General features: G+C 52.5%; 4 protein-coding genes across 4 annotated transcripts; 2 read left to right on the top strand and 2 right to left on the bottom strand.

Moving 5' to 3' along the window:
* Positions 1-2,928: 2,928 nt before the first annotated feature.
* Positions 2,929-3,308, bottom strand: TRIREDRAFT_107325 (uncharacterized protein; the record flags this gene model as incomplete). The annotated part of the gene is made up of 2 exons (XM_006965261.1): positions 2,929-3,126; positions 3,234-3,308. 2 exons carry the CDS (start codon positions 3,306-3,308, stop codon positions 2,929-2,931), a joined length of 273 nt encoding a protein of 90 aa, XP_006965323.1.
* A 546-nt stretch (positions 3,309-3,854) lies between these two features.
* On the top strand, positions 3,855-7,932 carry TRIREDRAFT_62059 (uncharacterized protein; the record flags this gene model as incomplete). Its single annotated transcript, XM_006965396.1, has 2 exons — positions 3,855-7,152; positions 7,205-7,932. Coding segments are annotated over 2 exons (4,026 nt in total), but the record flags the coding sequence as incomplete, so codon positions are not given.
* A 140-nt stretch (positions 7,933-8,072) lies between these two features.
* TRIREDRAFT_107323 (uncharacterized protein) lies at positions 8,073-9,149 on the bottom strand (the record flags this gene model as incomplete). The annotated part of the gene is made up of 2 exons (XM_006965260.1): positions 8,073-8,999; positions 9,108-9,149. 2 exons carry the CDS (start codon positions 9,147-9,149, stop codon positions 8,073-8,075), a joined length of 969 nt encoding a protein of 322 aa, XP_006965322.1.
* A 583-nt stretch (positions 9,150-9,732) lies between these two features.
* On the top strand, positions 9,733-13,100 carry TRIREDRAFT_121786 (uncharacterized protein; the record flags this gene model as incomplete). The annotated part of the gene is made up of 3 exons (XM_006965395.1): positions 9,733-11,985; positions 12,037-12,482; positions 12,542-13,100. 3 exons carry the CDS (start codon positions 9,733-9,735, stop codon positions 13,077-13,079), a joined length of 3,237 nt encoding a protein of 1,078 aa, XP_006965457.1. The 3' UTR covers positions 13,080-13,100.
* Between the last annotated feature and the right edge of the window lie 522 nt (positions 13,101-13,622).

Below are 13,622 nucleotides of genomic sequence, written 5' to 3'. Positions count from 1 at the left end.
GGAGGGAAAAAAATGTTTTTTTTTCAGTTAACTATTTAAAGCGGAGTCTAACTGAAGAAGGCCCTTGCCCATCACGTGATGTCCACTCAAGCGGTTGTGCTACCATACCTTATTTGCGGGCCGTCGCGTGCTTCGCTTTTTTTCTCTTCTTTTTTTCCCCTTTCTTCGATACACTTTTTTTGCACGATTAATCAACCTACGGCGATTCATCCACTTGCTCTGGGTCATATTTGCGTGCTAGATGGACTGGATTCTATTCTTCTGCCCTTTGAAAATACGACGGCGAGACGTGTGATTTTCGACACGTCTTGCCGTTTTGGTGGTTCTTCCGACATTACATATACGAGTGATTTACCTCGTGAGAAACCATGGTAGGGGATAATAGAAGGTAGAGAGAGACGAGAAGGGGGGAGGGGGGAAGAAAGCAAAAGCAAGGAAGAAGAGCCACTGCTGCTGCTGCTGCTGCTGCTGCGTCTGCATCCTCTGAGTGGCTCATGAAGATTTTTTTTTTTTCTCTTCTCTTCTTGCCCAATTCTGTTTCTTTTTCTTTTCCCCTCTATTTGCTGCAACTGCAATGCAATTCAGATGCAGCTTTCCTGGCAGGAGGGGGGAAAATCACAAGCATGTCTGCGGAGACGCTGCTGCGGTTGGCGTTTGACACATGATAGAAAAAGCGGCCGGTTTTGTCATGTCGCCTCCTCCTTTGTCGTAATCGTGCGCCGTGCCGCTGCCCAAAAGGCTCGGTTGACGCGGACTGATAGAGAAGAGCAGTTGCGAAGCGTCCAGTTACATACAGAGCCCGTTTGTTGCCCTTGTCTTTAAAGAGTTGTGCTTCTTGCTCTCCCGTCTTGCCCCGTCTCTGACTTGACTGACTTGACGCCGGCCGAGGCAGTTCTTCACTATTGATAGGTACTACATACCTTGCCTACTACTACTGCCAACTCTAAGGCTTGCATGGTCGCGTGGACACTTTTGTCGCTCCTGTGCTTTGGGCCGCGATGCGAACTCTAGCAGGCGCAGAGAGGGCACGAATACTAGGTCCATGCAAGCCCACATCATGCATGAGAGGGCCTTCCCCCGCCGCTGCTGCAGATTGCCATTATTCACTCATTTGCTGGCGGTGCATCACGGGTCTGGGCGGATGTGCCGCTGCTGCTGAGTGGGAATTTCGTGGGGAATTGTGTCGTTGCTCGGGGTTTAGACAAGAGAGAGGAGGGCAGATGTGATTAGTAGAGAAGAGCAGAGCAGAGCAGAGCAGAGCAAGGCGGCAGCCCTGCCGAGGTGGTGGTGTGTTACTGTAATAGTAGCATGTGTTGTTTGTGGTGTGTGTGTGTGCTGTGCTGTCATATAATATCGGACCAAGCCAAACCAGGCCAAAATAGAACAAACCACCTCACACACCTCATTTCCCTCGTATGCCTAATAGAGACGCGACACATCAGCCTTGGCCCTCCTCTCGCGACCTATATAACCTACAACCTATCACCACTCTCTACAAACCCCTACCAACATCCGCTTGCGTTTGCTGCATTGCATATTCGTCTTCTGCACCTCGACCGATTTGTCTTACGACTCTCAATCCTCTTTATTTTCTTACCGCCCTTGTACCCCTCCCGGCCCATTCCATCCCGTCCTTGCCTTTTATATATCATTTTCCCCGTCTTTTCTTGAGAGGCCGTTTATGTGTACACCGACTGTTTGGGCATCTTGACAAAGCACACAAATCATCATTATCACCACCACCACCACCTATACAAAACAAAAAATCACACCCCGAAAGAGAAGAAGAAGAAGAAGACAAAGACCAGATTCAAAAAAAAAAAAATCAGACAAGGCAAAAAGCAATGTCTCACGCCCAGCTCCAGCGCTCCATGGAGGACATCCGGCTCGAGATCATGTTCCTTGCCGCCGAGGTGCTCTTCCTGGTGTCCGTTCTCGGCGCCATTATCCTCTTCAACCTCGACCTCTACGGCCAATCCCGCAAGCTGACCCTGAGTGCTGAATCCTATAAGACTCGGTCGCGCTGCTTGGGGAGCGGCCTGCCGCGAGGTCGCACCATTCACTGAGTCTGCCTCTCATCATTCTTTCCCTCTGCCTTATATCTCGTTGCGGAAAGACACGAACGAGTTCTCAGCAATGCAATTGCTTTGGCAGAGGATCTCATGGCATTGATTGAACTCCATCTACACCATCACACCTACAGAATGAACCACCTGGAAGCTCTCTGGAGAGCCCACATCGACACATCTTCCGGAGCTTCATACACCTTTTCGGAGCTGGCTCCAGCTCCATGCATTCAAAACGGCGTTATGCAGAAAGACATTAGCACTGGGAACCGGCGTTGGCTTGTGCCACCTCTTTTACGAAGACAACCCTACCCTGCCACAGGAAAGGGACGACGACATGAATGGGAATTGACCACAACTTATCAGCACTCGCGTGGCTGAGACGATTATGCTTTGAGTGTGGCCCCTGCAAACAATCAAGCAAACACACAGAAACCAAACAGAACAACATGCAGACAGACAGCGAGCGACTCGTCGGTTTCTTTGTTTCTTCGAATTCTGCGTTCGAGATTGTTGAAGCTTCAGTGTATTTCACGTGTCATGAGAGCCGGCGTACTTTTGAGGCATCGAAATTGTTTGGGATCGATAAAATGTTGTACATAGTAAAACAAAAGCAAAAAAATAGGAAAACCAGTAAAGTTTGATTCGTCCACCGGTTTCTTGATGACCTGGCCAGGATGGTTTTCGTGAAGCAGCCTCTATACCCCGTCGACCGGTGCCACGGCCATCTTCTATATCCTCGTCACCGCACTTCTCTTTTTCTTTCATCAATCTCCTTTTTTTCTTCTTCTTGAAATTCAGTCCCACCCTCCTCCAAGCTGTAGCTCTATACCTCCGTGCCCATTGTTCTTTAGGATGTTGTTTATACCGAGGGCTTCTTCAGGTCTCGGGCGGCCTGCTTCAGGTTGAAGTTGCACTCCTCGTAGGCTCGTCCGGCCCCGAAACCGGCACCCAGGTACGCGGGCCAGGCTCTTCGCTTGAACAGGAGAACGGAGAAGACGACGCCGAATCCGAGACCGAGGGTGGACTTGACGAGGAGGTTGGAGAGGCAGCGATCCCACTGTTGTCGGCGTAACAGGAGGCAGCATATTGTTAGTCAACGACATCCTAGCCACAAACAAGCTTTGCTCGATCTGGGTTTGAAGCTCGGCTCGGTAGTTACGGTACCTTCTCGTTGAGAAGCGCTTCGCTGACGGGCCGGGAAATGGCGCTTGGGGAGCGAGGGGCGGCGGTCTCGGACATGGTGAACAGACGTTCCCTTGGAAGACTATCGTGTAAGCTGCGGTATACGAATTGCTGGAAGCTGTATCTGAGACTCACGGCTGGAGATTCAATTGACCGTCTAAGGAGCCAGGCTTGGGGTGGGCGTGAGAGAAGAGGAAAGAGAAAGTGATGTCAAGCTTCACGAAAACCGACCGGCCTCAATCGTGATCTTTCGCACCGAGGGCGGTGAGGGGCGATTGCCTGATTGGGGTGGAGATGGTGGCAGAATTTTTCGAAATTTTGGAGACCTTTGCGACAATGACGCTCGAGCTTCTTCTCTCCTGCTGTATCTCACCGATTGAAGATTTCCATTCATTTCAATTAAGTTTCCGGAAGAGCTTGGAGTCTCTGGAAAAAGTGTTCTCCGATTCTTTCTGTCTTTCTTTTCTTTTTTTGTTCTGTTTTCACATGCCTTATTGAGTCCCTTCTTTTTACTGCTGCTATAATGGTAAGTTTTTTTCCCTTCTTTTTACCACTATCATTGGTTGCGTTTTGGTCAAGCTCACCACGTAAAAAAAAAAGGGAGAGATAGATCTCATCAAGACCGTCAGAGGTCTCGATCAGAATGGGCCGGGGGACAAAGGACAGAACCTCGAAAACTTATGGAACAGCCTCACAAAGGCATCAGATCGCCAATTCCACGCGGCGGAGGAAAGCACCCTGAGATGGCTGCTCAAGTCCATGAACGGGCCCTCACCCGAGGCAGAAACCCTACGGCGTTACCCCTTGACCTGGACGATTCTGGACGTTACCTTTCAAAAGGTGCCACTCTTCTCGCTTGCCAAATCATTAGCGGATAGGAAATTTGTTTCGGTACTGCAACAGACCCTCAAAGACGCATCGAATCCGGGTGAAGAGGCCGCTGCTTCAGGTCTGAAGAGAAAGCGGCCATTGACTCCATCTTACGCCTTGGACGAGCTCAAAGGCCTGGAAGGCTGTTTGTCAACCGGCCAGGCTGTTTTGAAAGCCTTGAAGTCTCTGCTTGGACGACTGGAGAACACGGCCGTTGGCTCGCGTGACAGCATCGGAGCTGAGCACATCAAGTCTCTCTTCTCTACCTCTGCAGCCGAAGCTGCGCCGCTAGCATCATCCTTCTTCATCATCTGTCTTCTCTTATTAACCAGCAATGTTTGCGACGACGTTGAAGGCAAACAAGACTGGATCGCCACCGTCTCCGAGGTATGGGATCTCCATTTACAGGCAAAGGGTGATGCCCTGGAAATTGCAACACACATCTTCCCACCAGCGGCCGCGATTCTACGACACTTGAAGCCTTCCGACCAAGGCCATACATCGAGCATTGATGAAACTCTTGCGGCTCGATGGAGCGCAGACCTCAGAAAGTTCATGCATAAGAACTTTGTCCTCCCTGCGTTTACTTTCTTCTGGGAGCGCCAGGATCTCGACGTCATCACGAGGGCGCTCGATGTGACAGACAACAAATTTAGGACATATGCCCCAGAGCTCTACTCTCTGGTTGCTGAAAAGTCCTATCTCCCCACCGAGACCCATGTGCGCAGGATCAACGAGATGTGGATGGATCAGATATTCAAGGTTGTGGAGAGGCAGATTTCGACGAAGCCGGATCGCAATGCTCTTATGAAGCGGATTTTAGCACAGGCTGCGGCAAACTCGGTGACGATCGATGCCGGGGACCTTCGTCAAGTATGCCGGAACTATGCCTTGAAATCGGAGACTGACTGGAGCTTGCTCGCGGCTGCGGCTGCATGTAACCCGGATATTTTCCAAGTCGTCAAGGAGGGCACAGACCTGTTGAATGAAGTCTGCGGTCAGAGCATCGAACAAACGCCCAATCCTGATGTTTACAAGGACCAGCTAGACCTCATTGGGGCTATCAGGAAGAGCTTCCTAACACGCCGCGATCTGTCTGGGTTCCTGCGACTATGGTTCTCGCAGCTGTGCTCGACCGAGAAGCGAAAATTAGTCTCCAAGAGTCCCTGGTTTGCCATCGGGCGACAAGGAAGCCCGGAAAGCTCAATTTCTTCATTGATCGAGTCCGACTTGTCGCCACACCAGCTTCTTGCGATCATTGACTGGCTTGTTGAACAGGACACAAGCTCACATCCCCAGTCTCTATGCCTCTTCACAAGCGTCATCGTGCAAGGACTGCATAGCGAGCAGTTTATCGATGCAGTAGGCCTGAAGTTGTTTGATCTGGTCTCACAGCTCAAGAACTCTTCAAAGACCGCCTTGAAGTGGAGAGTCGTTTCCAAGACGATTTCATGGGCTGCTCCCGAGGAACGCAGCAATATTTGGGCTCAGGTGAAGGAGCAGTTGTCCAAGCTTCTGCGTAAAGGGGCGATTAAATCGGCTGAGACATTCGAGGCCTTCAAATGCTGCTTCCAGGCCTGGGATCTCCTGAGCCAAGACGAGACAGCAGTTGACGAGCCGTCCAAGTTGGTGGAGAAGTTTACACGGCGGTTGGTCGAAGAGTTTGCGTCGCAGGATGTCCTAGAGGTCACGAAACTATCGGCCTCACTCGACTTGGGAGTGAAATCAGAATTTGACGAGGAATTCGCCTTCCAACAATATCTGGCATGGTATGTCTTGGGCGGAAGTCGTTTCTACCGGCTGTATTCAAGAAGAACGGATGAGGTGCCACTGCTTGAGACGGTATCCTCTGCAAAGGATGCAGACAGCTCAGGGCTGCGTGCGCTGTGGACTGCTCTCCTGAGCAACGAGGTCAATCTGAACGATTCAAAACTCTCGAAAAAGCTCTTGGATCGACTGATTGCAGCCTTGGGAGAGTCCGCGAAGGAAAAAGGCTGGCCAGGAGAGCTGGGGCAGCTCTGGATTCGGACACTATGCAGCATACCCCTGGAAGCTTTTAGCCGTGCTCAGCGTGAGCAGATCATGAGCATATTGGACAAGGGAAGAGAGAAGATAATCAAGTCGCCGAAGCGGGTATCTCTTGAGGGGTGGAAGCTGGTGCTCGACTTGGCGAGCAAGATGATGGCGCGGCCGACGTTTTACGAAGGGATGCAATTCTCCAACCTCGTCGACTATGCCGACGCCCTTTCCAGCCTCTCCTTTGAAGAGGCGCTTAGCAGTGAGACGCTGCTCGAGCTCGTCGAAAGATATTCCGCCATGGTGTCAACAATAGTCAGGCAGATGTCTGATAATTTTGATGAGCGAAGTGCGAAATACTTCTCGGAGGGCTTGGCGTTTGTTGAAGCCTGCGAGACGGAAGAGGCCAAGAAGGAACCCCTGAGCCTCCCGGCGCTTCGCGTCACACTTTTGAAAGCTCTTGTTGTTGAGCTTAGAAGGTCATCAGCCCTTCAAACCCAACCCGTCCTCAGTCAACTGCACCAGACCGCGAAAGCTGCGTTAGCCAGACACATAGCGGCCGTGCTGGGAGAGCTCATCGCGAACAAGAAGCTCCTATCAAAGCAGGACGATACGAAAGACCTGGGCCTTCTCGCAACGACACACGCTGCGGAGGTTGTTGACGATGCCACCGGGTTGTCACAGCACAAATCGAGCGCGGTTCGGAAGCTGGAGAAGCGGAGCAGGGAGGCTATGGACGACGGCGACTTGAGGGCATGGAAGGTTCAAATCTTCCTCCACACGTATTTGTCGAGCGAAATGGAAGTCCCCCGCCCGACTCGGTTTACCGGGTTGGAGAACTTGCCTTCAAGAGCTCGCGAGTCTCTGCTGAGAGAATATGTCACATCCATCATCGCCCACATGGAACTGCCCGACGTCTCGCGCTACCTCAGGGAGCTGATTAGTGAATTCACGGGGGGCTACGACACGGATGGCCAGGCTCTGGCCATCCAGCATGTCGTTGGCCATCTCATCGGTATGTATCTCGACAAGAATTCGCAAAGCTGTGCATGCTAACAATGTTATAGAACACACTGATCTACATGGCAAGGGCGAAGGTGTCGATCTATCAACGGCTCACAGCGAACTGACGCTCTCTCTTACGAAGAGGTCGCCCAATGTTTCCTACACATGCCAAACCATCCACACTCTTCTGGAAAGAAAACCGCAAGCCATGGGACAGTGGAACATTGAAGTTACACTGAGCACTGCCAGCGATTTGGCCTTGTCTAAGGATTCATCAGTACCATTTACGTGGCTGTGCAAACTGGTCGGCGCAATCATCAAGAAGCACCGCTTACGATTGGAGGGCCACCACCACCTCCTCCTAACCACCGTGCAAGCCTTGCTCAACAGCTTGATCCTTCACCAACCAAAGAGCGCCGCAGACGGGGCGACACAGGAGTCAATGGCTCGTCTGTACGGCCGCCTCATCACCTTCATCTGCGAACCCACTGCGGGCGCCGTCTCCCGCTCGCAGCACCAAAACGCCCTGGACTCGGCCACGGACGCGGCCAAGCGGTCTGCGGGCCGGCACATGTACCTGGTGCTGATGCAGTACGTGAAGCTGCAGCTGGAGGCCGACGTGCCCAGAGAGGTGCGTGAGGCGCTTGAGCCGGCAATGAATTCCATCTTCGACGTGACGCCGCCGGAAGTGAGGAAGATCTTGAACGATGCCATGGATGCTAGCGGAAGAGCCATTTTGAGGGAAATGTTCAAGAGATATGTCAAGTTTGGCAAGTGGAGTGGTATCTAATCGACTCGGAGGATATACTACTAGAGATGAAGGGAGACATACAGCTACTCAGGGATGAGGACATTATTATTGTATATCTACGTCTTATACCATCGATTGTATGTGTCTACGCAAAAAAAGAAAGCAGTTGTACAACGGCTTTATGCTGCTCTTTGCTGCTTTGTCATGCTAGGATGGCCATGCGTCTTGCCGTACTTTCTAATCTTGCCATGAAGATCGGGCTGCACAAAGATCCAGATAAGAGAAACAACCCATGACATGACCGTATCGACGACCCAGTTGTTCCGGAACGAACCGCCCATGACTCCCCACTTCATGAGCGAACCGAGAAAGGCCACGGTGATGAAGTACTCGCCGCGCTCCAGTCCCTTGATGGCGGCCGCGGCGACCTCGTCGGGGGTCTGCTGGGGATCGCCGGCTTCCAAGATGGTGGTGATCTCGGGCGTAGTGAGAATCTCACGAGCGTAGCCAGGCGAGAGGATGGTTCCGGGAAAGACGACGTGAACTTTTACGTTTTGGGGGTACATCATGACTTCCTGCGAGATGGTATCGGCGAGGCCTCGCATAGCCCACTTGGAAGGCGAGTAAGGCGCGTAGCCGGGGATGGTGTACAGCGCGAGAACGCTGGCCGTCATGATGAGATGCTTGGCCTCCTGCTCGACGGGGGCATCAGGCGCCAGCCACTCCCTCAGGATAGCATGGGACATCTCGGCCGTGCCGTAAAAGTTGACGTCCATCTGGTGGCGCAGCGACGCCATGTCCATGTCGACGAACAGGTCCGGGGTGGACGTGCCGGCGACGCACCAGACAATGTCGGGGGCCTTGCCGCCGTTCCACGCCTTGACCTCGGCGAGGAGGGAGACGGCGTAGGACGGGGCGGAGACGTCGGCGGCGATGTGGTGGAAGCGCTGCGTGGAGGGGTCCTTTGCGGCGGCCTTGACGAGGGGCAGCGCGGCCTGCAGCTTCTCGGTGCTGCGGGAGACGAGGACGATGTTTGCGCCTTTGGAGGAGAGCTGCTGGGCGGCGGAGAGGCCGAGGCCTTCTGAGGCGCCGGTGATGAGGATGGTCTGTGGAAGCGGGGGGTGAAGGAGTCAATTGGATCGTCTCATTGAGCAATTTGTAATTGGATTTTCTTGACTGGAGGTGATGAAGGTGATGAAGGTGATGAGACTTACCTTGCCCTCGACGGGCATCTTGTTTCCTCCAAAGAAGCCCATGATGGTGATGATGCCTAGAGTGACGGTGATGAGGGCAGGGATGATCCAGATGAGGTTCGGCTGGATGTCGATGGACATGGCCCGGCGCTTTCAGAGAGAATGAATGGCAAGTAAACGAGGCTTATGACGGGAAACCAAATTATGAGATTTCGACGAGCCAATTCCCGTTCTTGATTGAGCAGCAGCAGATTTTAAGCTTCACGATAAGATGTTGACTGTGTCATGGTCGGTGATGATGGCTTTGGAGGTGAGAAGTTGGAGGAGCATTAAGCCTTACGAGGCTAGTGGAGTCGGGTTTAGGTGGCTTCAGGCACTTGGTTGCACTGTATGTTTGGGGAGCTTCCGCTATAGCATCACGTGCGAGCGTGTTCGTTTACTGCCTCTATCAGACGCGACATCATCTCCATTCATCAACTCTTTTACTTCATTGGTTCTGCAACCCAATTCCATTCAGCAGCAAGCGTCTCACCGAATCTCGATTGCCTGCACCGTCACAAGTCACATCACGTTAACTCTCAAAAAGAATCACTTGCCGGCATCATGGTGTTTCTTGGGAAAGCCTGCTGAGCTACAATTGCCTACGATGGCTTCACCAGACGAGCAAGAAGAGAAGCTCGTTGTGCCCAAGTTTTCGTCCTTCAAACCCAAAAATCCGGAGAAAGAGAACCCTCCCAAGGCCAATGAGGAACATGAGTCTCGTCACAAGAAGCATACACGTGATGACGAGAAATCAAGGAGCCACCGGCACCGTGAGGATCGGGACTCAAGGCACAGTGGACGCGAGTCTCGCCAACATCGAGACCGTGACCGAAGCCGAGACCGACATCGTCATCGAATCCAGAGTCGTGAGAGACGGCAGGATGGGCCAGAGAAGAAAAAGTCTGCTTCCAAGCCGGAGGGCGTTCCCGGTCTGTTTGTGATTGACACCAAAGGTGACCCCCTGATCATCAGGTATGGTGGCCTTGATCGATCGCAGGTACCCGCCTATCACCGCCGTGAGGGTCGGAAAATCCTTGGCTCGGAAGGCCGCCTGGTCCTTCACCGTGACGGCCCTCGAGACTTGTTCAGTATTCGCATGCCTGGCGAAGGATTCCACAGCGGTAGAGATGGGCTTCGATCAAAAAGGCCAAAGACGGAATCGAGACCAGCCAAGAGAATCATGAGAAGAGTTGGTGCCTATTCTGAGTCGGAAGAGGCTGAGGGATTCCTAGCTTTGACATCTTCAAGGAAACGCAAGCGTGATCAGAGGAATGAAGAGTCTTCGGACGACGAGCGCCCCTCGTATCGATCCATTGAAGGCAAAGCGAAACCACGGCAGCAGTCGGATAGTGAGTCAGATAAGGACTCGGATATGTCAATTGACGCAGTGGCAGTGGATCAGAGCAATCCGCTGAAGCAAAAGTCCATTCAGCTGAGCAGACGAGTAAAGGAAGCCCCAGAAGATATCGACGCCTGGTTAGAGCTTGTAGACCACCAGGACGCTCTGCTCAAGGCTGGAGAAGACTTGGACCACACGGTGCTAGAGAATGAAGCCCATAGCTTTGCAGAGATCAAAGTATCCATGCTCGAGTCTGCTCTCACAAACACAAGGAGCGTGGAGGACCGCCGGCGAGTTCTCGTGTATCTGATGCGCGAGGGTGCCAAAGTGTGGACCAGCAAAGCGACGGCCAAGAAATGGTCAGAGGTCTTGACAGGCGACGATAACTTTGTCTTGTGGAAGGCTCACCTTGACTTTTTGACGGCCAACATTACGACATTTCAGTATGATGATGTCAAGAAAATGCTCCTGGACAGGCTACGCTTGACGCTCAACCGCTTGGCGACGGAGCAGGCCAAAGACATTCTCGAAGAAGCCATCTTTGTGTTTCTGAGATTGACTCGCTTCGTCCACGATGCTGGCTACAAGGAACTGGCGGTTGCGGCCTGGCAGTCACTTCTTGAGCTCACTTTCTTCAGGCCGCCGGCCATCGACAACGAGCAGTCTGCGCTCGACAGTTTTGAAGAATTTTGGGAAAGCGAAGTTCCACGGATAGGAGACGCCGGCGCAAAAGGCTGGAGACAGTACGTTGAGGCTGGTGGTGATGGCGATGCTGCAGAGCCGCAACGCGCAGCACCAATCACACCATCTTCCTCGCGAGATGTCTACAAAGCATGGGGCCATCTGGAGCACTCTCGGTCGCAAGCGGCCAAGTTGCCGGCGAGGACAATGGACGACGGGACAGATGATGACCCGTTTCGAGTCGTGATCTTCTCCGATATCAAGCCATTCCTCTTCTTGATACCGACTTCTGTCTTATCAGAGGTGTCACCACAGCTGATTGATGCATTTTTACTATTCTGTGGCTATGCTCCGGCCTTCAAGGCAAGCCGTTGGACAGAGATGGCATGCAACGACCAATTCATCTCATCATCGCTCGTCAAGCTGGACTTGCAACCAACTATACATATCGACGACGACGACACGGACGACTGGTACAGGAGGCAGCCGCGATTCGACATGGGCATAACCGCCACGCCTTCGCTATCTCTGCTGTTTGGGGGCTCAGAGTGGTTTCATTACATTCCCACCACGTCCCAGGATCCCCTACTCAGCTCGCTTTGGGTTTACGAGGCGCTGAAGCAGCTTGTTCACGGTGCGGGAGTGGAGAGCCTCGCGCAATATTACCTTGGGATGGCCTTTTCTAATGATCAGGCGGGCATCAAGAAGCCTGCCAAGGCTCTGCTCAAGCAGTACCCCGCGAATTCTGAACTGTATAACGCGTATGCAGTTGCTGAATATGCCAACGACCGAGGTGTGGCGGACAAGGTGATAAGGGCTGCTACGGAGGCCCCCTCGGTATGTTTCTATAGCTGACATCTTACAAGCAATCAGCTAACTTGTCTGTAGTTGTGTGCAAAGTGGTATAAATATCTGTTCCATGCAACTTGGAGCTGGATGGATCTGGAAGCAGGGAACGTTGGCCTAGCCAAAGTACGACTCTGCGCATCAGTGGACGAGACACTCAGAGGCGTAGTGACAGAAGTGCCAGAAATCAGCAATACCACGCTTCTCAAGGCCCAGCAGACGTTCACATCAAGCTTTCACGAATCTTTAATCAGTGGTGATGCTGCCGGAGCGAGCACCCTTGCTGAGTGTATGGCGCTGCTGGCCTATCTCACGGCTCCAGGCAGCACGGAGCCCACGTCAGTATTGCAAGGCAATATTGCTGCTGCAATGAACACCGTGGATGCAATCTGTCAAGAGTTTCGGTCTCAGGATCAAGGCGGTTCGGCAGCGCACGAGCGTGTTCTTCAACATGCTGCACATCTCCTGTATTTACATGCATCCAAAGGGTAAGCATTTGCACCTGATTGAAAGATGTTCTCCAGAGGCCCGAGCTAACACTTGATAGACCCTTTCGGAGAGTGTATCTGCGCGAGAAGCTGTCAGGCTTCATCCGACAATTCCCACGAAACTCCATCTTCCTCGCCCTGTTTGAGTGGTCCGATGCGAGCCTGCGTGTCATTGACGAGACGCGTGACCTGCTCTATGACCAGGTTCTAGTAAAGGGACACGACTGCGTGAGCAGCCGCGCGTTTGCCATTCAGCACGAGCTCACGCGCGGCAACGCCAACACGACGAAGAATGCATTCGAGAATGCGCTGGCGAGCGACACTTGTCGAAATACTCCCGCGCTGTGGATCTACTACATTCGATTCTGCTATGCCCAGAAGCAGTTCCGCAACAAGGCAAAGGACGTGTTCTACCGGGCGTTGAGGCACTGCCCCGGATCAAAGGAGGTGATGATGGAGGCGTTTGCGACGCTGATTCGCGACATGGAGTCGGAGGAGCTGCGGGCTGTGTATAACACAATGACGTCGAAGGGGATGAGGGTTCATGTTGATTTGGAGGAGTTTCTCGAGAAGCGGAGGGCGGAGAAGAGCAGATGAGCTGGGCATGGATCTGTATGATATGTACCAAGCTGTAGATTATCGTAGTCACATAGTGATTTATATATGTCGTCTGTGTGATTTTCTTATATAGGAATCAGTGAGCAATAGTCTTTCAAGAAGACTCTCCTCTGCCACTGGATCCTCCTTCGTCGCCTGATAATACTGATAATACTATACGCAGTGACAGGTCGTCAAAGATAGGGGATCGCCAGCTAAGGGGCGACCCCAAACAAACAAACAAAACCCCCCCCCACACAACTCCAAGTCTGTTCCGCGATTCACGGCTCCACTCACGAGGTTTCGTATTTTAGAGGGGGGGTTTCGGGGTGCTGAGCCACGATTTTGCGCAGCGATTCAACGTAAGACTTGCTCTTGTAATTCATCAATCTGCGACGGTTATTACCTCTGTTGTGTACTTGCCTTTGGAAGCTATGATTCTTCTGGTCTGTTGGCTCCAGGGTAAGCTGTGAGATTTATCGAGGTGGGCTTGCCATCTTACAGCAGCAAAAAGAGGTTCTAGAGCTTGGCGGGCTGTTCTGT

Source organism: Trichoderma reesei, assembly GCF_000167675.1.
Source record: "Trichoderma reesei QM6a unplaced genomic scaffold TRIREscaffold_9, whole genome shotgun sequence".
Classification (NCBI taxonomy): domain Eukaryota; kingdom Fungi; phylum Ascomycota; class Sordariomycetes; order Hypocreales; family Hypocreaceae; genus Trichoderma; species Trichoderma reesei.
This window is presented reverse-complemented; position numbering and strand designations above follow the sequence as displayed.